This window comes from Taudactylus pleione, unplaced genomic scaffold, assembly GCF_031769625.1.
Source record: "Taudactylus pleione unplaced genomic scaffold, aTauple2 ptg000541l, whole genome shotgun sequence".
NCBI classification, from domain to species: domain Eukaryota; kingdom Metazoa; phylum Chordata; class Amphibia; order Anura; family Myobatrachidae; genus Taudactylus; species Taudactylus pleione.
The window spans coordinates 3678043-3704620 of record NW_028284943.1 but is presented as its reverse complement, the minus strand read 5'-3'; the positions used below and the strand labels follow the sequence as shown (position 1 = coordinate 3704620).

General features: G+C 42.6%; 1 protein-coding gene across 1 annotated transcript in view; it reads right to left on the bottom strand.

Moving 5' to 3' along the window:
- Nucleotides 1-23951, bottom strand: part of SPOCD1 (SPOC domain containing 1) — a 218660-nt gene extending 194709 nt beyond the window's left edge. Inside the window, exons 1-2 of the mRNA XM_088451244.1 lie at nt 23655-23951; nt 12058-12102 (exon numbers count right to left, since the gene is read on the bottom strand). Coding sequence (XP_088307370.1) covers nt 12058-12102; nt 23655-23945 — 336 coding nt within the window. The 5' untranslated portion in view covers nt 23946-23951. The remainder of the gene's footprint in view (nt 1-12057; nt 12103-23654) is intronic.
- Nucleotides 23952-26578: the final 2627 nt, after the last annotated feature.

Sequence of the window (26578 nt, the reverse complement as noted above, 5' to 3'; positions counted from 1 at the left end):
TCCAGCAGAAGCTGTAGGAAGAGAAGAAATGGCGTCCCTAGGGGCCATCTGAGGATGAGTTTCCTCAAAATACCGTATTTTAACAGAAAACAGACAACTCGAAAAGAAGCTTAAGAAAACCTACTCTGGCATCAGAATCCCAACACTGCCGGGCAGTAAAAATGACATAGATTCATATATCTTCGCCGTAAGGAATATTTTCAACACCAGCCTCTTTTAGATACTGCAACTCCTCTTACTCCATTTCTATCAGCCCGATCCCGGTCTAAGTTTGATCCACCTTCCACCAATCCTTCCATTAAGACCTATTCACGTCTGATGAATGATGCTGTACAAAGATACTCCCAAGTTCCTATAAAGAAGCATTCTAATCTCACCAGGGCTGAACAGGACTCTTTACGTAGTCTGAGTCAAGATCGCTCAATTGTTATACGCCCTGCCGACAAAGGTGGGGGCATCGTAATACAAGACCTACAACCCTATAAGGATGAAATCATGAGGCAACTAGCGGATCAGCATACATGTCAAGTTACCAACTAATCCCACTAAAGAATTCCACAGAGAACTCAACACTATCCTAAAAAAGGCCTTGGATGATAAGATGATCAATCAAAAAACCTATGAAGCAATACAACAAAAGGATCCGATCACTCCTGTCATTTACACTGTTCCAAAGATCCACAAAAAAATGTTTCCTCCGCCAGGACGTCCCATCATTTCTGCCAGAGGTTCCATGTACCAACCGGTCTCTCTGCTATTGGATTCGTTGATACAACCCCATGTCACTCAACAACCGACATGTCTGAAGGACACTACGTCCTTTTTGAATTTATTAAAGAACTTTTCGACAATTGAGAATGATTTAATTATGTGTGTGATGGATGTACAGAGCCTGTACACTTCAATACCTCATGTAGCAGGACTGACAGCCATAAGAATATTCTTGGATAATCTATCATCCCCATTAGGGATTGATAAAGATCTCTTTATGACCCTCTTGGAATTAACCATCACACGCAATTACTTTTTATTTGACGGGGAGTACTACCTCCAACAATCTGGCTGTGTGATGGGGTCCAATGTGGCCCCATCGTACGCCAACGTTTATATGTTGCAGCAGGAACAACAATTATTTTTTGGGTCTTCTAACAACATTTCCTATATCAAATTGTTCACGCGATATATAGATGACCTTTTTATGTTATGGTCTGGAGGCAGCGATTTGTTTGAAGCTTTGATGATGAACATAAATCAATCTAATGGCCCTATTAAGTTCACCTATAGATGGGATAAGGCGAAAATAGACTTTTTGGATGTAGAGATCAGCATCCATGATGGAGTTATCAGTACATCGGTATTCCACAAGGATACAGACAGGAACACCTTATTGGTCAAAGGAAGTCATCATCCTCCATCACTTAAAAAAGGCCTTCCGTTTTCACAGATGATTAGAATAGCACGAATTACCAGCAATAGGAATGAATTATCGGACCGCTTAGATGAAGTTATATACAAATTTCGATCAAGGGGATACCCAATGAAACAACTAACAGCTATCAAACAACGAGTGTTGACCCTTAACCGTGATGACCTTTTATTGTCTAAACCTAAAAACAACGAACAAGATCGTTTCCCTTGGGTCACTACTTTCTCTTCATCTAGCGCAGTGCCACCCCGTGCCTCTAAAGCATTATGGCCAATTGTCTCCAGTGATAAGGATCTTCCCGTTTTCAATAAGACCCAGCCTATGGTTTGCTATAGACGTGGGAAAAACTTGAAGGATCTTCTTGTTCATGCTGACATTACGGACTATAAACCTATGGAACTTATGACATTGTATAAAAAGCCAGGTTGTTACAAATGTCCGTCTTGTGTAACATGCGGCTTTTTACAAACAGGCAATACTTTCCATCATCCACACACAGGCAAAAAATATAAAATCAGGCATGTGCTGTCATGTAACACCAAATTTGTGGTGTACTTAATCACATGCCCATGTTCCTTGTGTTATGTGGGCATGACATCACGCTCCTTTAAGGAACGTATGGCCTTACATAGGTCTTCAATTAGACTAGCTCTCACAGGAAGGGATATAGAACAGCCGGTTGCCAAGCATTTCAAACGACTGGGACATCAGCTGTCTACTTTACGCTACAGAATCATTGATCACATACCGGAACTTCCCAGAGGTGGTGACAGAGTGGCAGCGCTCAGTATACTTGAAGCGAAGTGGATCCTAAGATTGAATACAGTACAGCCGTATGGGCTGAATGAGCGTATTGCCTGGAACTTTTTTCTTTAATTCTTATGACTTCTTGTTTTGCATATTTTTTTCAGCATTGATAGCCTTTTGGTAGTTAGTGTTCCTTTTACATATTACAACTAATAACTGTATTTTACTCTTACTGTGAATGTAAACATTATTCTTAAGCACAGTATTTTTCACTAAGTGTTTTTTATTACTATGTTTCTTCCTTTCAGCCAACAACTGCAGTAGCGTGTTGGGTTGTCTTAGCAACCTCCGGAGGTGAGACGAGTGACGTCACATTGAAGGCGACTCGCGCCCTCCGGTCACGTGATCGCGGGTTAGCGGCTGCTTCAATCTTTCTGTGCACTCGGTGGGGTATATAGGTAAGTGTATGTTTGTGTCTGTTTGTGAATTGTTTTCCTGACGACGGGGCCAGGGGGCCTTGAAACGTTGAAACCACATTAAAGCTGCTATTTGTGAAAATCCTGGAGTGACGCTGTGTGTTTGGACACAATCTGTGACTTCCACTGTGTACCTGTATACTACTGCCTCAAGCGAGCACCCAGGTCTTATTGTTACATGGAGGATCAGCGAGTGCCGGTCCATATTGGACTATATATATATATATATATATATCGTTCCCGCTAGGCTGTTTTAGCGGGGTGCGGCGCCCTGCCCTCCTTCTGGCAAAAAGCACCCTGCCCTCCAGGAGGAGGGCAAAAAGCGCCCTGCCCTCGCAGCCTGCGGGTGCCGTTCTCACCCGCGGGACGCAGTGTCCCGCGGGTGGAGAAACATGCGGTGTCGCGGTGACGTTCCGGTCACCGCCGGAGAATAGACGCCGGGCGCATGCGCCCGGCATCTATGCTCCCTTTCTGCAGCGCTTGGGGGCTGCCCGGCATGTCCGTAAGCGCCGGGCAAGCCCCAAAGTATGACGAAAAGGGGAAGCGTCTTATAGACACGCCCCCTTTTCATGAACACGCCCCTTTTCGGGCGCGCATATAAGGTTGCCCTCTCTAGCTTTGGCGCCCTGCCTGCCGCCGGAGCTAGCGTTAACACTAATATATATATATATATATATATATATATACATATACACATATACACACACACACATACACACAGTATATTCAGAGTTGTACCGGTCCACAAAATACTCTAGCAACAGAGTATACATAAAAGTCAGAGCCAACTACAAAACAGTCGGCCATCAATCATACTGTCCATATAAGGAGGGGGTTCCAACCAGCGGAAGGGTAAGTCCCCCAACAAGTTGAGATTCCACAGGGCAGAAGGGGAGGCTGCCCAAGTGGGATCGGAGACTACAACAGCTTGCAGAGGCTCAGCTAGCAGGATAACCCATTCTTAAAGCAGATAAAACGGCAACCTGAACCCTCAGCGAGCCCAAGAGAAAACAGCGTTCTCCTCGCCTGGAAGAAACAACCAAACCCCCCGGTATCAGCCAAATGACAGACAACTTCCAAAAGTGATGGAAGTGTGCAGTCAGAAACAGCTTCCTGGTACGAAACCTAGTAGGAAAAACTACCGGGAAAACCTAGCTCCTGAAAATCACGTAAGCAACAGCCATTGAGAGTTCAAAAACACAAAGGATCTCTTCAGAAGAACTAGCGGCAAGAGACACGGGCCATTCCCAATAAAAGGGAAGCACCCAACCAGAGATGCTAGAACATAAGAGGGCTTTTATGAAGGTGCCTCAGATAAAACGGAAGTCCGGTTCTAGACGGCCGTGGACTGATATGAGCACACTAGCTGGGATACCCTAAGATAAAATGGTGAATAACGGTGCCTGTCCTAAGAGGGAACCAAGGGGTGGCATCGTTGTCATGAAAAACAGCACCGAACAGTAAACCATAACAAGCCCTCCTGCGTGTCATCCAGACTGAAGTAGGACCTCAACAGATTCTAGCATAATAGCATCGCTATCCTCTAGTCCAGCGTAAGAAATTAATCAGGAAAAGTAATTAACACAAGCCCAAGAGTGTTCCCTTAGGGATGTAAATATATATACATATATGCACATACAGACGCATATATATATATATATATATATAGATATATATATATATATGTATATATATATGGGTAGCTGACCCAAGCAAGGTGCCACCTTGCTACAAACAATTTCACCAGACTTCATAAGTAATTGACAAAGGTCTTTGGACTGGACCGAAACGTCGATGGTTGTACTTTTACTACTATGATGATTTAAAAAAATAAATAAATAATACTTTCATGAAATACTTATGAAGGCTGGTGAGTGCACCCCTATTGTTTGGAAATTATATATATATATATATACACACACACATATATATATGTATGTGTGTGTGTGTGTATATATATATATATATATATATATATATATATATATATACACACACACACACATACATATATATATATGTGTGTGTGCGTGTGTGTATATGTATACAGTCAGGTCCATAAATATTGGGACACTGACAGAATTTTCATATTTTGGCCTCTATTCACCACCACAATGGCTTTGAAATGAAACAAACAAGATGTGCTTTAACTGCAGACTTTCAGATTTAATTTGAGGGTAATTACATCCAAATCAGGTGAACGGTGTAGGAATTACAACGGTTTCTATATGTGCCTCCCTCTTTTTAAGGGGCCAAAAGTAATGGGACAAACTAAACAATCCTAAATCTAACTTCCACTTTTTAATACTTTGTTGCAAATCCTTTGCAGGCAATTACAGCCTGAAGTCTGGAACGCATAGACATCACCAGATGCTGCTCTGCCAGGCCTCTACTGCAAATGTCTTCAGTTCCTGCTTGTTCTTGGGGTGTTTTCCCTTCAGTTTTGTCTTCATCAAGTGAAATGCATACTCAATCGGATTCAGGTCAGGGGATTGACTTGGCCATTGCATAACATTCCACTTTTTAGCCTTAAAAAACTCATTGGTTGCTTTTGCAGTATGCTTCGGGTCATTGTCCATCTGCACTGTGAAGCGCGTCCAATGAGTTCTGAAGCATTTTACTGAATATGAGTATATAATATTGCCCGAAACACTTCAGAATTCTGCTGCTTTTGTCAGCAGTCACATCATCAATAAATACAAGGGAACCAGTTCCATTGGCAGCCATACATGCCCACGCCATGACACTACCACCACCATGCTTCACTGATGAGGTGGTATGTTTTGGATCATGAGCAGTTCCTTTCCTTCTCCGTACTCTTCTCTTCCCATCACTCTGATCACAAGTTGATCTTTGTCTCATCTGTCCATAGGTGTTGATCCAGAACTGTAATGGCTTTTTTAGATGTTGTTTGGCAAACTCTAATCTGGTCTTCCTGTTTTTGAGGCTCACCAATGATTTACATCTTGTGGTGAACCCTCTATATTCACTCTTGTGAAGTCTTCTGTTGATTGTTGACTTTGACACATATACATCTACCTCCTGGAGAGTGTTCTTGATTTGGCCAACTGTTGTGAAGGGGTTTTTCTTCACCAGGGAAATAATTCTTCTGTCATCCACCACATCTGTTTTCCGTGGTCTTCCGGGTCTTTTGGTGTTGCTGAGCTCTCCGATGCGTTCTTTCTTTTTAAGAATGTTCCAAACAGTTGATTTGGCCACACCTAATGTTTTTGCTATCTCTCGGATGGGTTTGTTTTGGTTTTTCAGCCTAATGATGGCTTGCTTCACTGATAGTGACAGCTCTTTGGATCTCATATTGAGAGTCGACAGCAACTGTTTCCAAATGCAAATGTCACACCTAGAATCAACTCCAGACCTTTTACCTGCTTAATTGATAATGAAATAACGAGGGAATAGCCCATACCTGCCCATGAAATAGCTTTTGAGTTGATAGTCCCATAACTTTTGGCCCCTTAAAAAGTGGGAGGCACATATTGAAACCGTTGTAATTCCTACACCGTTCACCCGATTTGGATGTAATTACCCTCAAACTAAATCTGAAAGTCTGCAGTTAAAACACATCTTGTTTGTTTCATTTAAAAACCATTGAGGTGGTGAATAGAGGCCAAAATCTGAAAATTCTGTCAATGTCCCAATATTTATGGACCTGTGTATATATATATATATATATATATATATATATATATATACACATATACATACATACACACACAGTGCCTTGCAAAAGTATTTACCCCCCTTGGCTTTTTACCTTTTTTGTTAAATAAATTACAGGTTGTAGTGTATTTTTTAAATCTGAATTTTATGTGATGGATCTGCACAAAATAGTCTAATTTGGTGAAGTGAAATGAGAAAAGTATATATATCACCCCCTTTGCTATGAAGCTCCTCAAAAGTTCTGGTGCAACCATTCAGCTGCAGAAGTCACATAATTAGTGAAATGAAGTCCACCTGTGTGAAATCTAAGTGTCACATGATCTGTCAGTATAAACACACCTTTTCTGAAAGGCCCCAGAGGCTGCAACACCACTAAGCAAGAGGCATCACACCATGAAGACCAAGGAGCTCTCCAAACAAGTCAGGGACAAAGTTGTTGAGAAGTACAATTCTGGGTTGGGTTATAACAAAAAATATCCAAATCTTTGATGATCCCCCGGAGCACCATCAAATCCATCATCATCAAATGGAAAGAACATGGTACCACAACAAACCTGCCGAGAAACTCACAGACCGGGCAAGGAGGGCATTAATCAGAGAGGCAGCACAGAGACCAAAGGAAACCCTGAAGGAGCTGCAGAGTTCCACACCAGAGACTGGTGTATCTGTGCATGTGACCACAATAAGTCGTACACTCCATAGAGCTGGGCTTTATGGAAGAGTGGCCAGAAAAAAGCCATGTGATAAAAATAAGAAGACACGATTTGAGTTTGCCAAAAGGCATGTGGGCGACTCCTCAAATGTATGGAGGAAGGTGCTCTAGTCAGATGAGACTAAAATCGAACTTTTCGGCCACCAAGAAAAACGCTATGTCTGGCGCAAACCCAACACATCCCATCACCCCAAGAACACAAGCAGCAGGGACTGGGAAACTATTTCTAGTCGAGGGAAAGATGGATGGTGCTATATACAGGGATATTCTTGAGTAAAACCTGTTTCAGTCTGCCTGTGATTTGAGACTGGTTCACCTTCCAGCAGGACAATGACCCGAAGCATACTGCTAAAGCAAAACTCGAGTGGTTTAAGGGGAAACATTTAAACGTGTTCGAATGGCCTAGTCAAAGCCCAGATCACAATCCAATTGAGAATCTGTGGTCAGACTTGAAGGTTGCTGTTCACAAGCGGAAACCATCCAACATGAAGGAGCTGCAGCAGTTTTTCCTTGAGGAATGGGCAAAAATCCCAGGGGCAAGATGTGGCAAGCTCATAGAGACTTATCCAAAGTGACTTGCAGCTGTAATTGCCGCAAAAGGTGGTCGACAAAGTACTGACTTTAGGGGGGTGAATAGTTATACACACTGAAGTTTTCTGTTATGTTGTCCTAAATGTTGTTTGATTCACAATATTAAAAAAAACACAACTTCACAGTGTAGGCATGTTCTGTGAATGAAATCATGCACACCTTCAAACAATCCATTTTAATTCCAGGTTGTGAGGCAACAAAACATGAATAATACAAAGGGGGTGAATATTTTTGCAAGGCACTGTATGTGCTGCAACACGAGCACATAAGATAATATATATATCACATGCACATTTGCATATATAAGGTATACAATTTAGTATATGTGCTGCCAAAGTGAGCACAATAGATATTTTATATAATATATATATATTTACAGGCTGCTGCGGCCGGGATGCTGGGCTGAGGGGGCGGCGAGGAAACCCGGACACAAGCCGGTGTCAGCTGTGGTGGATCCTCGCAGGGTCCGATGACACCATCTGTGTGCCCCCTCCTTAGGGTTACCGGACACTTGCCACAGCAAGCAGTCTGCCTAACTGCAAAGCTTGTTTATAAAAAAGATAAAAAATATGAATAGGCAGGAGACAGCCTAATGTGCTACCGGCTCTCTCGGGCACATTTTCTTAACTGGGGCTGATGGGGCATAGAGGGGAGGAGCCAGTCAGACTTCTAAATAATTTAAAGTGCCAGGCTCTACTCTACCACCTTCTCTACCCCACTGTCTATGCTCCAGTGTCCCCTCGTGGATGAAGGAGAATTTTTTGTATTTATTCTTAGAACACAGATAATTTATTTAAAATCGGCTTGTAAAGGGGCATATCCACTACACGAAAGTGGAATGACTGTACGATTAAAACATTGTAATCGTGCAATCGTTCTCCATCCTGTGCAGTGGATAATGTGCCTACACTGAACGATATGTCATTCAGTGCAGGCACCCTCCCTCAACCCCGAACATGCACAACCTGTCGTTATCGGCAGGTTGAAAAGTAAAATGAAAATTTGGCTGCGCTAATACAACACCACTGTCAATTCCAGAGTTTAAATAAAAGTTAATCTATTTCAAATAAGCATGATGTGCATGTATAAATATATATGCGCAATGCACATCAGAACAATCACAATAAATTAGAAAAAGACAATTTCTATATAAATATGAAAAATGAAAAATGAAAAAATGAATACAAAAAATAAAACTTGGAAAATTAAGATATAAAAAGAGACGAAATGCAAATAAAACTTTAGAATATAATCATATGCTTTTTTAGAAAAGCTTTTTTCTGAAAAACGTGTGGGCACAGAGCATGGTGTCAGGCAGCAATTAAATCAGATGCTGCCGGCAGTCATTGGTTGAGGAGATGCTGCCGGCAGCTATGGGTTCAGGATAATCCACTGGCGGTGAATGGTGCAGGAGATGCCGCCGGTGGTGACTGGCTGCTGCAGCGGCCGCCGCCGGTGGCTGGCTGCTGCGGCCACCGGCGGTGACTGGCTGCTAAGGCCGCCTGGGGTGATTGGCTGCTGCGGCCGCCTGGGGTGACTGGCTGCTGAGGCCGCCGGCGGTGACTGGCTGCTGAGGCCGCCTGAGGTGATTGGCTGCTGAGGCCGCCTGAGGTGATTGGCTGCTGAGGCCGCCTGAGGTGATTGGCTGCTGCAGCGCTACAGGCAGCAAACTCAGCCAGCGCGTCCTGCGGGACCCGCTGGCTATAGCGCGTATTTTGCGAACCCTGTTTATGTATACGAAAAAAGGGGGAGCTTCGTAAAAACAGTGTGGCATCAGCGGAGTGTCCCTCCTTTCAGTTGGATTCCAGGCAAAAAGGCTGCAGACAAGTCCGTTTGTAAATAGGAACTGTGTATTAGTTGTTCCTTTGTAGGTACGATGGTTAAACAGTCTGCCCAGCTGTCGCGTCCCAGAACGCCGTGATCTCACCATGGGACCTCTGATGGTGTACCGGTTGAGTCTCTCATATCCAAAATGCTTGGGACCAGGGGTTTTTTGGATAACGGAATATTCCGTATTTTGGAAAAATTGCATACCATAATGAAATATCTTGGGAATAGGACCCAAATATACACACAGTATGCATATATGTGTTATATACACCTTATACACACCGCCTGCAGGTAATTATTATTTTATACAATATATTCAATAATATTGTGGTTCAAAGTTTGTGTACAGAAATTAAATTCATTTATGTTTCGTATACACCTTATACACACATCGTGAAAGTAATTTTATACAATATTTTTAATAATTTGTGCCTTAGACAAAATTTGTGTACTTTGAACCATCAAAAATCAAAGGTTTCATTATCTCAGTCATGCCAAAAAAAATCTGTATTTCGGAATATTCCATAATTTCAGAATATTTGCATATGGGAGACTCAACCTGTAGTATATGAATAGGCAGCCGGTCAGGTTTCAGAAGTGTGAATGCCTTGGTCGGCTCTCCTGGAGTCCTGCAACTCAGCAACATACACAGCGTGTTCTAGTCAATTGACTCTGAAAGTTTGTGAATTTTTTTCAACGCGTTTCCGTGTGTTCCCACACCTTCGTCTTGTTGTATTCATTTTTTAATTTTTCATATTTATATTAAAATTTTATTCTTCTAATTTATTGTGATTGTTCTGATATGCATTGCGCATATATATTTATACATGTACATGATGCTTATTTGAAATAAATGAACTTTTTTCTTTAAACTCTAAAGGTGCATACACACACAACAATTTTTTGAACGATTATCGATAACAATATCGTTGAAAAAATAGTTCACTTTCTGAGTTAAAACGATTATCGTTCATGCGCGTTTAGGTTTGTAGTCAGACTGACCAAACGATTTTTGCATATTCCCTTACTGAAAATCGTTGAGTTGTAGTTCAAAAAAATCGTTCATTACATTTAGTAAATGAACGATTTTAGTAAACTATTTTCGTTCATTTTTCCCTTGAAAAAATGAACGAAAATCCTTTACTAAAATCGTTCATTTACTAAATCGTTGTGTGTGTATGCAGCTTAAGAATTGACATTGGTGTTGTGTTAGCGCAGCCAAATTTTCATTTTATTTTTTAGCTTTTGAAGTGCTTGCACAGTCTTCTGTTTTTGGCAGCAGCTATTCAACAGTTCATGGTCACAATAGGAAGCGCTCATATTCAAGGGAAACGTTTTAAAATAAAATTCTTTCTGGTTATCGGCAGGTTGACCTGCATGTTCAGGCGATGATTGATGTAAAAAACGACCAGCGGGAGCACGCATTGCTCGTCGTTTTCAACATTTTAATGCACGATTTAAAAACGATTAATGAACAATTGAACGATAACGATGTTGTGATCGTTCAATCGCTTATTTTAATAGTCTAGTGGATACGCCCCTTTGGTCAACATTTATTGAACACAAAAATAAGAAATACAATATAAGTGTATTTTGATCATGGCCATTGAACATGTCTGACGACTTAGGGCCTGATTCAGAGCCGAACGCTCTGACCAGAGCGCTCGCTCTGAATCAGGGCCCTCCTCCATGAAAATGGAGCGGCCTCCTGGCCGCTCGCATAGCTCTGGGTGACCACCCACAGCATATGCGAGCGTCCATGATGATGGTCGCGATGGTCAAGACCATCGCGACCATCGGGCTTGCGACGAAGACCCTGCGGTAGGGTCTTGCTGCCGCAAGCCCTGGAGTGATTTTGGCTCTATCAGAGCCAAAATCACTCCCTCTGACATCACTAGTGATGTCAGTGTGGCCGGCTTCAGACGGTAGGCGTTCCCATGGGAACGCCTCCCTCTGGCAGGCACGCCCACCAAAGGGGGCGTGCTGTCAATCAACATCGACAGCACGCCCCCTTTGGTGCGAGACCCGGAGCGATGGAGAGCCCGTCGCTCGCCGGGTCTCGCGCATGTGCACGACGGAGCTCCCTCCGTCGTGCGCATGCGCAGTGGGGGAACATCGACCCACTTGCGAGCGTCCTGCGCTCGCGAGCGGGTCTGAATGACCCCCTCAGAGCATTTGATGAACCGATGTAAATGCTCAACAGTAAAGCGTCCTTGTAAGTGGCATTCAAGTGTTATAAACACAAGAGCCAATATGGACAGACAGCAATATTAATTGCTAAATAACTAGCATAGATTTTCAGTAATCAATGTTCTACTATTTACTCATGGCATATATAAGTAAATAAATTGTGAAAAGCAAATTGTGCATCATAATATAGTAAAGGTTATTACTGAAATTCTACATTACAGAGATTGAATTAATGTTTCCATAATATGCTGTTAAACATCAATGTCAAACTGTTGGTTCACAGATATAGATGTGGGTCAAAGAATAGCAAATCTTTGTCTATAACTGCAATTGCCAAAATGACCTTGATATTGTTCTGTGATGAGCAGAAAAGTAAAGTAAGACAAAAATGTAAATAAAATACATACATAAAATACAACTTTGACACCATTTGGCTGGACAAAGTCTTCCTCCTGAATCACAAACAGAACATGTATATTTTAATATGACAAACGTCCCAAGGTCACTCCCTGGCAGGATATAACACAGTACAATGCAGAGATACAAGATGCATTCTGGACTGGTCGTGACGTTTAATTTCTTCACAAGATACATTACAGTCAGACAGTTATACAACCTTTAATATAGAAAGAAATTATATTTGCACACTGCAACATTTAAAGTTAAAAAAATAATAGTAATTAACAGGCAAAAAAAACCAATTCACACTTCAACATTCATAGCAGTTCACTGAGCTGTTTAACACTATAACAGGGAGACTAAGAACAGGAGGTCCCCCTATAGCACAAAAATAACACACAACCCCTCCCAAATGCTACCAGCTGAAAAGCAGTGGGGTTCTTCCCAAATCTTGACTCCGGCTGTGAGGGCAGAGGTGATGAACAAGACTGAGACAGTGACAGTGGGCAGAGGTTTGTTTATTATGGATAAAACAGTATCGTCTTTTCTTCTTTCTTGCTCATGCGTAGGACAATTTAAATACAGATATGAAAAATCCCTATTTAAAAATTTACTCCTAGAAATTAGTAACAACAGTACTAGATGATCAAGTCGCCCTTCCCTCGACAAGCTAATCAGAAGCAGCCAGCAGTGCCACACTCTTTATCAACCCCCCAATCTTCCCTGAGGAGGCATCAGCGCTGCAGTGAACAGTCTGGGCTGCTTTCATTGAAGGAGAGGGACCATACACCATACTAAACTGCGGGTTTTTAAAAGTGGAGATGTTGCCCATAGCAACAAATCAGATTCTACTTAACATTTATCTAGCACCTTCTAGAAGATAATAGCTAGAATCTGATTGGTTGCTATGGGCAACATCCCCACTTCGAAAAACCGTCACTTTAGCAAATTTACCCATGGCCTCCCTGATATAGCAGATATCAGCCCAGGCTGTTGACGATTTGGAAGAGGGCATACTGCTCATTTTTTATTATTTTATTTTTACCTTAAATAGTACCAGCCTTGTGAAATCAGATCCAGTGCTGAGCAAGGGGTGATGACTTCCACTGCATCTGTGTGTCTCCAATTAATATAAACTATAGATAAGGCAAAAATTGAGCAACATTTAAGGAGTAAAAATATAACAGATTTCAGTAACGAAATGTATTGTATTAAAGGGGGAGGAGGTTAGACTCTTACTTGACCACCTTTCTGCACTCCAACATGCAGTTCTGATATGCATTGGTTTCTCTATAGTGAGAGTAGGCATGCACCTTGATGTGTACTAGGCAGGCCATTGTAGTACGTAATGTGTGCAATCCCTACATACAGTAAACTCCCATCTATTTTCTACATACTTAAAGCTGATTTTCACCTAAAATTTACGTTCCCTTGAATATCACAAAAATTCTGTTTAATATAAAAAGCATTAAGCTGCTTAATGAGCACTGCCATATATCTGTGAAAAGACCTTCCCACATCCAAAGTCACTAATTTGGCTGAAAATTAACTAACCTGTTGCAGCAATACTACTTTATCCTACTTTTGGGGCAGATTTCTGAAGATGTGCTGTCTATTTATGAAGATTTTCTACACCTGTGATAAAAATCAGTTATACCTCTGGTTAAATTATTATACACAGTGAAGAAACGTTAGGCTGCTTGTTTCGTTGCGAGAGAGATGATTTGTGCGCTAATATTGAGTTTCCCATTGTACCTTACATGTCAATAACAGAAACTTTGGATCTCTCTGTACTATGGCCCTCATTCAGAGCCGTACGCTCTGAGCAGAGCGCACGCTCTGAATGAGGGCCGGGCTCCATTTTCATGGAGCGCCCTCCTGGACGCTCGTATAGCTGTGGATCACCACCCACAGGCTATACGAGCGTGCTTTGTGATGGCCGCGATGGTCGAGACCATCGCGACCATCGAAATTGCGAGCCGGAGCCTGCGGTTGAGGTTTTCAACCGCAAGCTCCGGAGTGATTTTGGCTCTATCAGAGCCAAAATCACTCCCACTGACATCACTAGTGATGTCAGTGGGCCGGCTTCTGACGGGAGGCGTTCCCGTGGGAACGCCCCCGTCAGGGAGGCACGCCCCCGGCACGCCCACCAAAGGGGGCGTGCTGTCAATCAACATTTACAGCACGCCCCCTTTGATCGGACACAACGAGCGAAGGACTTTCCTTTGCTCGTCGCGTCTGGCGCATGCGCACGACGGAGCTCCCTCCGTCGTGCGCATGCTCAGTCCATAACATCGACCCACTTGCGAGCGGACAGCCGCTCGCGAGTGGGTCTGAATCAGGCCCCATGTTTTAGATAGACACTAACATATATATGATTTATCGGTACTTCATACATCTATGTTGGCAGCACAAAAATAAGCGGTGGCTTTTAAGAGGCCTTGTTATGGCTGCTATGTGCTGCTCTGAGAACCAGGAGTAAATATTATTACCGTGTGCTTACCATACAATTACCAGGACATTACATTCATCTAATGGGAGATTTTACAAAAGATTTAATGCGACTTCCACGTAACATTAAATCGATCTAGGATTTCTCCATCTTGCCATCCATGCCTGAGAAGTATTATAGATATGTTATAATATAACCTTAATACGGATACAAGTTAAACAACTACGGCTACAGTAATTCAGATTGAACAGATATTATTAAGAATTGCTACGATCTCTCTCTGCATTAATGCTGAATTTCTAATAGTGTTTTATTATACACATAGTATGCTCTGGATTATAACTCTAATTATTATATGTTATTGAATATATACCTGTGTTTTTTTAATTTATTATTAAATTGATATTTTGAAATGTATATAGGTGTCTCTATGTCGGACTAACAATTTTGGAGATCTAAGTAATTTTGTTTATTGCACAAATACACTTATTGGGGATACATCCTGTCCTTCTTATATGTTTGATCTTTCATTTGACTACTGGTTTAGTGAGGTGCCAAGGCCTTAAATTGAGAAGCTGCATTTTGGTTTCCTAGAAAATGTTTCAGTTGACCCTCTTTGTTTTAATTGTCTAATTGATGGTAGTAAGTTATTAGCGCCCTTCAAAAACTTTATTTTGTGTTGCATGTTGTATAAAATCAGATATAGCTGCAACGGTAAGGCTAAATTTGTCACTTCACCAGTCTGGGTGCAAATGTCCATGCAAGAACCAACGCTTCCAGTTCCGCTTTCAGTAAAAATAAATACAAATATAATACAATACTTATATTGTCAGTCTGGCTGTACACTAGAGAAGAGGGGAGGCCCACCCCTTTCTCATCTCTTCTGCACAACTGCCCCCCCCTACCCCCCAGAACCCTTGATGCAGCTAGAAAGTCATAGGCCCCGCCTCGACCGCCTCCCAATTTCAGCAGGTGAGCTACAAAGCCCAGATTACTTCCAGATGTAATCCTATTTCCGGGTACATTGTATATATCAGTATATCCAACTTTGTTTTGTGTTCCAATGGTTCTCGTTGCTTTGGTAACAATTTTAAATAACATAATAATAATGTTTATTTTTATTTTCACTCAGTTTTTGCAACCCTACAAATAAATCCTAGAATGTCATCAGCAATTCCTCAAAGTTAGAAACCTATGGGGGCTGCGACTGCTGGCGGGAATGGAGGGATCGCAGCTGGTATCAGAGATATCTGCTGCTGTCGTTTCTTCATACATGTGGGTGATACTAAATATTTGTGGTTACCCTTCGAAAAATTTGGGAAATAAGCCACAAATATTTAGTGATAAATGGGACCCTTAGCCCCAAAATTTTTAGTTTAGGATAATTTATATGACCAGCAAATGTAACTTTGATTATGTGGTCAGGATGCATTAACATTGGTACTTAGCTGAGAATTGGTATGCAATGCCGCCGGATGTATTGCAGGCAGACTAAATACCGACCCTGGAAGCCAGAACCATCAGGATCCCGACTAAGGCTGGTAAGTACCCTAACCCTTCCCTCCCCCACCCTCAACCCTAACCCTCCCTTAGTGGTGCTAAACCCTAAACTCACCCGGTGGTGCCTAACCGTAACCTGCCCTCCTCGTACCCTAAACCTCCCAGGGGGGTGCCTAACCCTAAAATCCCCCCAGTGGTGCCTAACCCTAACTCCCCCTTCCCCCAGCCCTGTACCTAACCCTCACCAGGGGGGTGCCTAAACCCAAATCCCCCCGGGGGTGCCTAAACTAACCTCCCCCCCTAACGTGGCTAACAGCTAACGGTCCCCGCTTACCTTCATTTGGATGCCGGGCGTTGGCTAAAGATAGGCGTCGGAATTTAGACGCCTATCTTTAGTACAGGGACGGGTTTCAAGCATCGTGTCTTTGCAGCCTTGGGTGATAGAAGGAGCCAATCAATTCTCTTGCATTTATCACCCACTTTTAGCTTTACTATTCATCATAACAGTATTCTTATTTTGGCATAGGTATAAATGATCCCAGTGTCTGCAAAAATGTGCAAACATTTCCCTCATGTCAGCGCATCTGTCAGAATACAACATTAGCAAAAGTTAAGCTGGGTACACACTAGATGACCTGTGTACCCAGCAGACGGCAGATGGGGGAGAGAGACATATCGTGCGGTCCATACACACCATACGATCTGGTGAACGCTCATATGATATGATGTTCTCCCACCGCATCCAAAGGCATGGGGTTGTCAGTCAGAACTTCAGAATGAGCGACGGACGACCCCCGCGGGAGCGAGCATAGTATGTACACGCTGGACGATTTGAATGATATGTCGTTCCGATCCGTCGGAAATTGACAAATCGTTTAAAAAATCATCTAGTGTGTACCCAGCTTTAGAAAAGGCTCCAACATGTCCATCTGAATGATCCCTAAAAGATCATGCAGGTAACTTGTCATTTTAACTAGAACTCCTTCTTATCCATCTTGTGCATTGTAGAGTACATCTCTATCTCAACACATTCCACATGATTATTTGCCCAGCATTGTGCAAAGGCTTGTAGACCGAGGACAATATGCTTAATCAGACTGATAAGAAAGTAGATTACAGTAAATTACCTGGTATCCAGTGCAATGAATAAAAAGCTGTTTAGAGAAGCTAAAACAGGATGATTAAATCTATTTTAGTTGACCAATTACCTTGAAAAATCAACATTTTCTTTTGCAAGTTGTGCTGCCACAATTTCATGCACAAAGAAGCTTTGTATCAAGTAACAAGAATCCAGAGATTGAATAAATGGCAGTTTCTAGAGATTGCACACTGAAGCTATGTAATTTGTTGTTAAGAATATCACTCCACTAAATTGAAGAAATGTAGAATAGTAATATCAAAGCCTCACATAAGTAGTGAAAGAGTGGGCCATTTCAATACAGCTTGGATTACAGATTTTTTTTGAGTATGCTGGGCTCAGAGTGGGACATTGGCCAGATACAAAAGGAAAATAGAGAAATATAATTATATATCTAATTTGGTTATAATATACACATATTTTATTTACTGGTTATATGTTGCTTTTCTCCAATTTGTTATAGTGCATACAAGAAGGCTACACCCCCTTACTGAAATGTTAAATAAATTATAAAAAAAAAACTACAATACCCTGACTGTGCACAACCCTAAAGTTGTGGAACATTTGGGGATTTTTTATTTTTTTTTGCAATCTATTATTTACTTTGAAAATGGAAGTATAACTGTACATACTGGGAAGGTAAAAAGTATATGAGTGCAGAAATATTAAAATAAATTGTATCGTTTACACAAGTATATATATCTGTGTTTAAGCATGTAAATGGAGGGCACTCAATGAATTAACTTATTCCCTCTGTATATGTGAGGAAGTGCTAAAAACTGAACAAAACCAACAGAAAATGGGGAGAGGGACAGTGTATGAAAGGAAAATAGAGAAAACAGGTAGAGTGTGGGAACTAGTGTAACTACAACCTGCCTAGATCTGATTATTAGAGATGGCATCCAAAGGGGAGTAGAAAGATATAATGGTGTACCAGTGATCTAAAATAAGCTATAAGGAAAACAAAGGCCCTCATTCAGAGCCGTACGCTCTGAGCAGAGCGTACGCTCTGAATGAGGGCCGGGCTCCATTTTCATGGAGCGTCCTCCTGGACGCTCGTATAGCTGTGGGTCACCACCCACAGGCTATACGAGCGTGCTTTTTGATGGCCGCGATGGTCGAGACCATCGCGACCATCGAAATTGCGAGCCGGAGCCTGCGGTTGAGAGCCAAAATCACTCCCACTGACATCACTAGTGATGTCAGTGGGCCGGCTTCTGACGGGAGGCGTTCCCGTGGGAACGCCCCCGTCAGGGAGGCACGCCCCCGGCACGCCCACCAAAGGGGGCGTGCTGTCAATCAACATTGACAGCACGCCCCCTTTGATCGGACACAACGAGCGAAGGACTTTCCTTTGCTCGTCGCGTCTGGCGCATGCGCACGACGGAGCTCCCTCCGTCGTGCGCATGCTCAGTGCATAACATCGACCCACTTGCGAGCGGACAGCCGCTCGCGAGTGGGTCTGAATCAGGCCCAAAGTCATTAATTCCCATATTTGCATAATTATCGGTTTCTGTATATTCCAGCCACCCAAGACAGATAGGAGACTATTCACCCACCTTTCACTATTATTGATGTGTCTTTTTCAATAAATCTCTATAAACTTTGCACATCTGGACTGCAATTCTATCTCGTGCTTCACTGCCCAAAAAAGTTTATCAAAGTTCAAATTGAGAGATGATGTTAAGTGCACAGCCCTCTTTAGGGCATGCTACAGGTTTTCAATGGTATTGTGGTCTGGGCTCTGACTGGGCTATTCTAAGAATTGATTTTCCTTTTCAGATTTTCCTGACAAAACCACCACTTACCTGAGCGGAGAAAAGCATAAGGACTGTCAGCGCGGTCAAGCTGCTACTTGGTTAGACACCTGGAGGTTATGCTGACCGATAATTTACTGGGATCTTTTTGTCACAAAATAACACTGGAAACTGAGCAGATTCACCGGTGGTAAGCCACTGTATGTCTGGCTCCGTGTGTAACTGTCAACTGGAGTGGAACATAGCTGCCGCGCAAGTCTATTACAAGTCTATCGGTTATTGGTTCCTTCTCAAAGCCTGAGAGTCTGTCAGTTGTACGGGACATTGTTACATGTGAGGCTGCTACAAAGCTCTATCAGCAGCTGGATGTTTTATTTTAAAAGCCAAAACCAAACGAGCTGGATCTGTCATAATTCAGCCACCTGCCAGACTGCATTATACATCGTAGTTCATTAATATAAGAAGTCCCAGCGCATAACTGTGCTTATTATATGGAGTCCATCTACAGTATCTCCACTATTCGGTTCTAGCTACTTTCTAATTGCGAGTTCTCTATATCAATGATTATTAGAACAACTTGCTCCCCAGATGAAAACTATTATGATATGGAGACTTAATGACAACAAACAGGAAAAACAAACCATTTCTTCTTTTGAGAGCCACTAAGTATCACGCTCTATAAGTGAAACTCCATTTCTGGACATATTACCTTTACATATAAGAAGGTATGTACATTAAGGATATCTACTGCAGCGGTAATCCTGAGGCTATGCTTTAATGTGGGTATTAATTTCAGCAAATTAACTGTGTATGTTGTGTGCTAATTCATGATTTAATGTGTATTGTAGGTCTTTGCAATTATTACATTTTACATGCTTGAATAGCACTCCTTTTGGATTAATGTGTTTTATGGTGATAAATAATACCTTATATTAACACTATGGGGGGGAATTCAATTATTTGTGGTACTTTATCGCCGGCTAATTGGGTTTGACTCTCTTAGGAGCAGTTTATTTGATTATTTAAAGATTATATATATTGTGTTGTGCCAGAATTGTATTTCTTTAAATATTTAATATTATTATTTATTTTCAGAAGTCATTGCCTGGCTGACTTTAGATGTGTACCTTTGGATTGTAATGTTGGAATCAGAGGCCAACAGATTTTGTGCCAAAATATTTACTCAATTTGCCCTCTATCCTGACAAGAGCTTGGGTCCTAGCTGAAGAGAAGTAGCCCCAAAGCATGATATTGGGTGACAGGCTTTGTTGTCTACGTACCAAACATATTTGTTTAGAAAAAGGGTAAGACATTTCTCCAAATAGTTTGGTTATAGTTGAAAGCTTTTGTTTCCAAAATTTACAAGGTCATAGCTTATTTTTGTGAGAAATGGTTTCCGATTTACCACCCAAATCATATAGCCCAGGCATGCAGAATACAGGAGATTTCTGTCATTTAATGTTGCCGTAGGCATCTTGTTCGGTTCCCTGATAAGTTTTGCCCATGACCTGTGATCATCTATGCGGTGTGGTATATATGTTTGATCGTCACAATGTCGACATGATTGTCGATATTGTAGCATTCCCGCTATGCTGTTTTAGCGGGGTGCAGCGCCCTGCCCTCCTTCAGGAGGGCTAAAAGTGCCCTGTCCTCACAGCCTGCGGGTGCCGTCTCCACCGGCAGTTCGCAGTGTCCCACGGGTGGGGAAATGTGCGGGGACCCGGTCACCACCGGTAAATAGACGCCGGTGCATGCGCCCGGCATCTATTCTCCCTGTCAGCAGCGCTTGTCCGTAAGTGCCGGGCACGCCCCAAAGTGACGAAAAGGGTGACGCCTCTTATCGACATGCTCCCTTTTCAGTGGCCGCGCCCCCTTTCCGCCGGAGCTAAAGTGAACCCTAATATTGAACATGTCGATATGCTCATAATGTAAACATTAAGCATGTTGACAGTTATATTAATGTCGACATAGTTAGCGTTCCCGCTAGGCTGTTTTAGCGGGGCGTGGCGCCCTGCCCTCCTTCTGGAGGGCAAAAAGCACCCTGCCCTCACAGCCTACGGGTGCCGTCCTCACCAACGGGACGCAGTGTCCCGCGGGTGAAGAAATGTGCGGTGACCCGGTCACCGCCGGAGAATAGACGCCAGGCTCATGCGCCCGGCATCTATTCTCCCTATCTGCAGCGCTTGGGGGCCGCCCGGCGTGTCCGTAAGTGCCGGGCACGCCCCCAAGGATGACGAAAAGGGGACACGTCTTATAGACACGCCCCCTTTTCATGACCACGCCCCCTTTTCGGGCTCGCGCGCACAAGGTTGCCCTCTCTAGCTCCGGCGCCCTGCCTGCCGCCGGAGCTACAGTGAACACTAATAGTTGAATGTCAATATACTCTATTTCCTGTAATTCTGTCCCTAACAATAATCTCAACAGTAACTCGTGATTTATCTTGATTTCAGGCTTTATTTTACAGTAACCTGAAATTTCAAAAAGGGAGAGTACACTTTTTATATCTACTGTAGATTAATTCTAGAATAGCACTTGAATTGCTCATGAATGAAGTCTAATATATAATATACCTGCAGGTAGCTTGAAGATTTTGTGCACAAAACTGCTGATCCTTTAATAATCTTTCACATATAAAGTACTGACAATGTGCCTGATACAGGTCTGGGCGGTATTGTACAGCTGCAAGGAAGCGGTTGTGCAAAACCGTCCATCTTATATCAAATACAGCACGAGGAGTCTATAGGAAGCAGACGCCTCCTGACAGCAATAACAATCCACGTGCACCATCAGTAGACACTGCCTGTTCACCTTTGCGACCATGGGTTGTGATAGTGTCAGCACCTGCCATTCTAAGTAAAGTTCAGCTTACTCAGGCTGGCAGCCTGCAAGGCCAGGAAATCTGCATCAGCCCGCGTGGACCCTGGCCTTGGCAACCCCGGAAAACTGTGGCACATCCTGGTACGTTGCCCCGGCACGTCTCCGCTTCTCCCCCCTAAACGCATCCATATTTATAACAGGAAATCACGTGATTTAAGAAGGATTCCTTTTCATGATAGAAAGACCCTGTTGACTCATATCTCCCTAATACGTATAGCCCTGGTAATAGCGTCATGAAAATTTATTTAATAGTACTTGCTGTTATAATTACTAAAAGATACAATTTGCATTTCATTTTATTTGTGCTATAAATAGGAGACCTGATGGAATCTTAAGTGACTACACTATGAATCTCTATTGAAATAAAAAAACATAAAACTATCTTTAGAAGAAAAAAGTTATTGCTGGTAAAGGTATAAATAACCTCAGTGCATGAAGAGGTTATGGGGGGAAATTAAATAGTCGCAGTAATTTACCACGGGCTAATTGATCCCCCCCAGGACTATGCAATTAGCCCCATAGTCAGCGCGCAGCACTGCACTTTACTTATACACGATAATTAACCTGTTATCGGGCGTAAACAGCGGGTTAACACATAGAATCTGAAGAAAGTTCCCGAACCTATGTGTTAACACCTGATAACAGATAATTTATCGGGCGAGAAAAAAGGGCTGTGACTGAATATCCCCGGGCGTTAAAGCCCTTGGCTACCACCTTTTTTCACCCCCAATAAATTATCGGGGCTAATTGAATTCCCCCCTAAGTAGTAAAGTTCAATTTGTACCTGTAAGACAAACAGAGGGCCTGATTCAGAGCCGGACGCTCTGACAAGAGCGCTCGCTCTGAATCAGGGCCCTCCTCCATGAAAATGGAGCGGCCTCCTGGCCGCTCGTATAGCTGTGGGTGACCACCCACAGCATATGCGAGCGGCCAAAAAGATGGTCGCGATGGTCTTGACCATCGCGACCATTGGACTTGCGACGGAGACCCTGCGGTAGGGTCTCCCTGCCACAAGCCCTGGAGTGATTTTGGCTCTATCAGAGCCAAAATCACTCCCACTGACATCACTAGAGATGTCAGTGGGGCCGGCTTCAAACGGTAGGCGTTCCCATGGGAACGCCTCCGTCTGGCAGGCACGCCCCCGGCACGCCCACCAAAGGGGGCGTGCTGTCAAACAACATCGACAGCACGCCCCCTTTGGTGCGAGACCCGGAGCGATGGAAAGCCCTTCGCTCCCCGGGTCTCGCGCATGCGCACGACGGAGCTCCCTCCGTCGTGCGCATGCGCAGTGGGGAACATCGACCCACTTGCGAGCGTACTGCTGCTCGCGAGCGGGTCTGAATGACCCCCACAGTTCCTAATTCAGAGATGTATGCTAATCCCACCGCATGCAAATTTGCACGCAGCGGCTTTCTGAAAATATGCAAATGTTGCAGCCGCTGGTATTTGAATGGAGGCACCCAGCGGTGGCTTTGCAAATCCAAGTGATTGCATACAAGGACGCAGATCAGTCAGTTATTAACCTTATGAGTAACTCTATGGTCCCGCTGAATGGCCACGAGATCTGAGACGCTGGAGTCTTGCCTCCAACAAACTGTCCCTGCCTGTCAATCACTTTGCACATAAATCCTGGGGAGTGAGGCTCCAACGCATGCACAGGTTACCGATAATCACTCAACTACATAAACATTGCCATCTCTAAATCAGGCCCATAGTTATTATTTTGCTGACCTGGACCTTTTTTAATATTTTTTGACAAATAAAGCTTATGTATAATCTTTTTACTGAAAACAATTATCTGCATTTCATGTAAACTTAATGAAAATGAGCAAAGAATACAAATAAATCTCATGGAATAGAAGTAGGACTCACAGTTTTAACAGCAGAGACTCTATTCATCATCCAGCGTATCTTCTCCATCACTGAAGTGTTGTTCAGAGTAAGCGCATTCACGTTTTTAGAAATATGGTTATCCAGAGAATGCTCTGTCTGCCATTTCACATGAGGAGATTTCAGCACGGAGATAAACTGTACATCAGGATTAGAATCAGACAAGGTGTTAAATGGAGTTTCCACCACGAACTTCTCAAATAATCCCAATGGGCTATAACATTCACGGTTCTGTGGTGACACAGCAGGGTTAGCGGGATCCACATAAACTGGTTTCTCCATTTTCTCGCTTTCTTGATTTACCTAAAATAAACGTTACAATTCACTGTCATAGAATCTTTGTACAGGACTGTACTTGTAGAACACACAAGGTGGAGTGTAATAGAGTGAAATTTGCTCAAATCACCAATATTTTGAGTTCATTTCCTAGCTGGGAGGTATATTAATAGCTAGATAACCTGAAAATCGTCAGAAAACATTGATTTTGAGACACGACTTGCCACCCCGTTTTTTTTCAGTGTAATGAATACAAATGGTCAGAGGTTATAAGATGCGTGTTCACAAATCACCAGCGAAAAAACATAAAAACTGCCCAACAATCATGGTACCTCTGACAGGCGAGACTGCCAGCTACTGATCTGGACAGAACATAATAAAGAGGTACATTAAGCATACCTGTTTAATTGTCACTAATTAACACCTAAATATGGGGCCCACACAATTAATATATTTAAGAGGAACAGTTATTTAATGAATTTATTATTAGGATCAATATAAAAATCTATAAAATTCAACATTTTCCATTTTCATTACGCAGATAGAGTAGTATTTAACAAATGTTAATGTTAGGTGTGCCATGTTAATTAGTTTGAACTCGCCACCACAATCGCACTCTTACATGTCCCTGATCATGTCTTAAGTGGTCTAATCATGAATACAAGATTTCACTACAACTAATCTAATACCATATAATCATTTTTTCTTGTACAGGTATCATGTATATGCTATTCCAGTGTTGGCTAACCTTGACACTCCAGCTGTTATGGAACTACATAACCTAGCATGCACTGCTACAGTTTTGCTATTAGGGCATGCTAAAACTGTGGGAGGGCATGCTGGGATATATAGTTCCACAACAGCTGGAGTGTCAAGGTTAGCCAACACTGTCAGCTATTCCTTGTGATTAAAACTGGGGCACAATATGTAAGCATGTGGTACATTCTTGTGGATTGCGATCAACTGCTACAATTACTGTGATGTATTAACTGAGAACCTTTATTAACATTAAAAACAACAGTGACATCTGCAAATATACAAAATACTATCAACACAGATATAAGTATGAACAGCATAACAAAACAAAATCATAAAATTCAGTTTCACTTTGTCTAAATGTAAAAATAAGTTTGATTATAATTATTTTAAACCACATTACTGGACATAATATATGCATGCAAGGCAGTACAAATATGGGTACTTGTAAATTATATGAGAACCACTTAAAACGTGGATGGAGCACAAATGCCATGCCCTACGTATGCAGTAAGCCCTCTCTTACAAATATGCAGATATGTTAATAAAATGATACTAAATTTAGTTTAAACTACCATTTGAATTAAAAGGAAAAAATAATCAAGTATTATGGGCTAGGGAAGGACATTGGAGGCTGATGGCTATCAACTATTGATGTTTCCAATTCGATGGAAGTACTTTTCCCATGGAACTGCGGGTATGCAATGGTTGACAGCCATCGGATGCAGCTTTCCAATGCCCATCCACAGGCAGAAAGCTCCTGTTCAACTGCGGACACCCGGAGGTGTTGTCCGTAGCTCAGATAATGTGCGCAAAGCTCTGAATACTTTTGCCCATTTATATATACACACACACACCAATCAGCCATAACATTAAAGCCACTTGGCAGGTGGGACCTCCATGGATCAGACTTTTTCCAGCACATCCCACAGATGCTCGATCAGATTGAGATCTGGGGAATTGGTGGCAAAGTCAACACCTTGAACTCTTTGTTATGTTCCTCAAACCATTCCCGAACAATTTTTGCAGTTTGGCAGGGCATATTATCCTAATATATGCCACCCCTTGACAGGTGCCACTGTAAGAAGATATTATTCACTTCATCTGACAGTGGTTCCAATGTTATGGCTGATATTTAGAATCGCCCATCTCTGCTGCTGCGGCACTGCCTGGGGAGAAATCGCTGCAGAAGACTGAGCGTAGGATCGAGAATCACAGTCTAGGTGGATCTGGAGAGCGTTCGTGGCTGCCCTGAGCTCTCTGAGCTTGTGCTACAGGAAGCCTGTCTTCCTGTAGCCCAGCCGGCAAAAGGAAACTGAGTGGATATTCCCACGCCAGCCATGGGCCAAACCAGGTGGCCTGGCTGCTGGAAGATTAGCTTTCAGCAGCCACCAGCAGATGTGTCTGAAGCGGTCGCAAAAACACAGCTTGGCATATGGTTCCGTACATATATATTAGAGAGATGTACCAAAAGTAGACGACAAGAAGAGAAGTTTCCAATAGTAACCAATCAGCTTCTACCTATCATTTAATACCATGTACTTTATAAATGCCATATAGCTCATTCGTTGCCATAGGCAACATCTCCACTTTTCCACCCAATAAGAGGCTTGATAGATCTCACTGTATGTTCTTTATACCTAAATTTGTGTATGACTGCATCTTCGCATCCAAGGATTTCCTGTAGCTTAAATAAGTGTAATTATTCATTAGAAAGGTCATATTTTTCTAAACTACATTACAAATGTCCTTTAGATTTACCCCCTTCCTAATACCTGCCCTTTTCCAGAGGTAATCTCACGTAGCATTAGACCTCATGTACATGCCATTCATTTAAAGCATCTGACGCGCATTGATAAAGCCTTTACCTGAATTTTAGCACT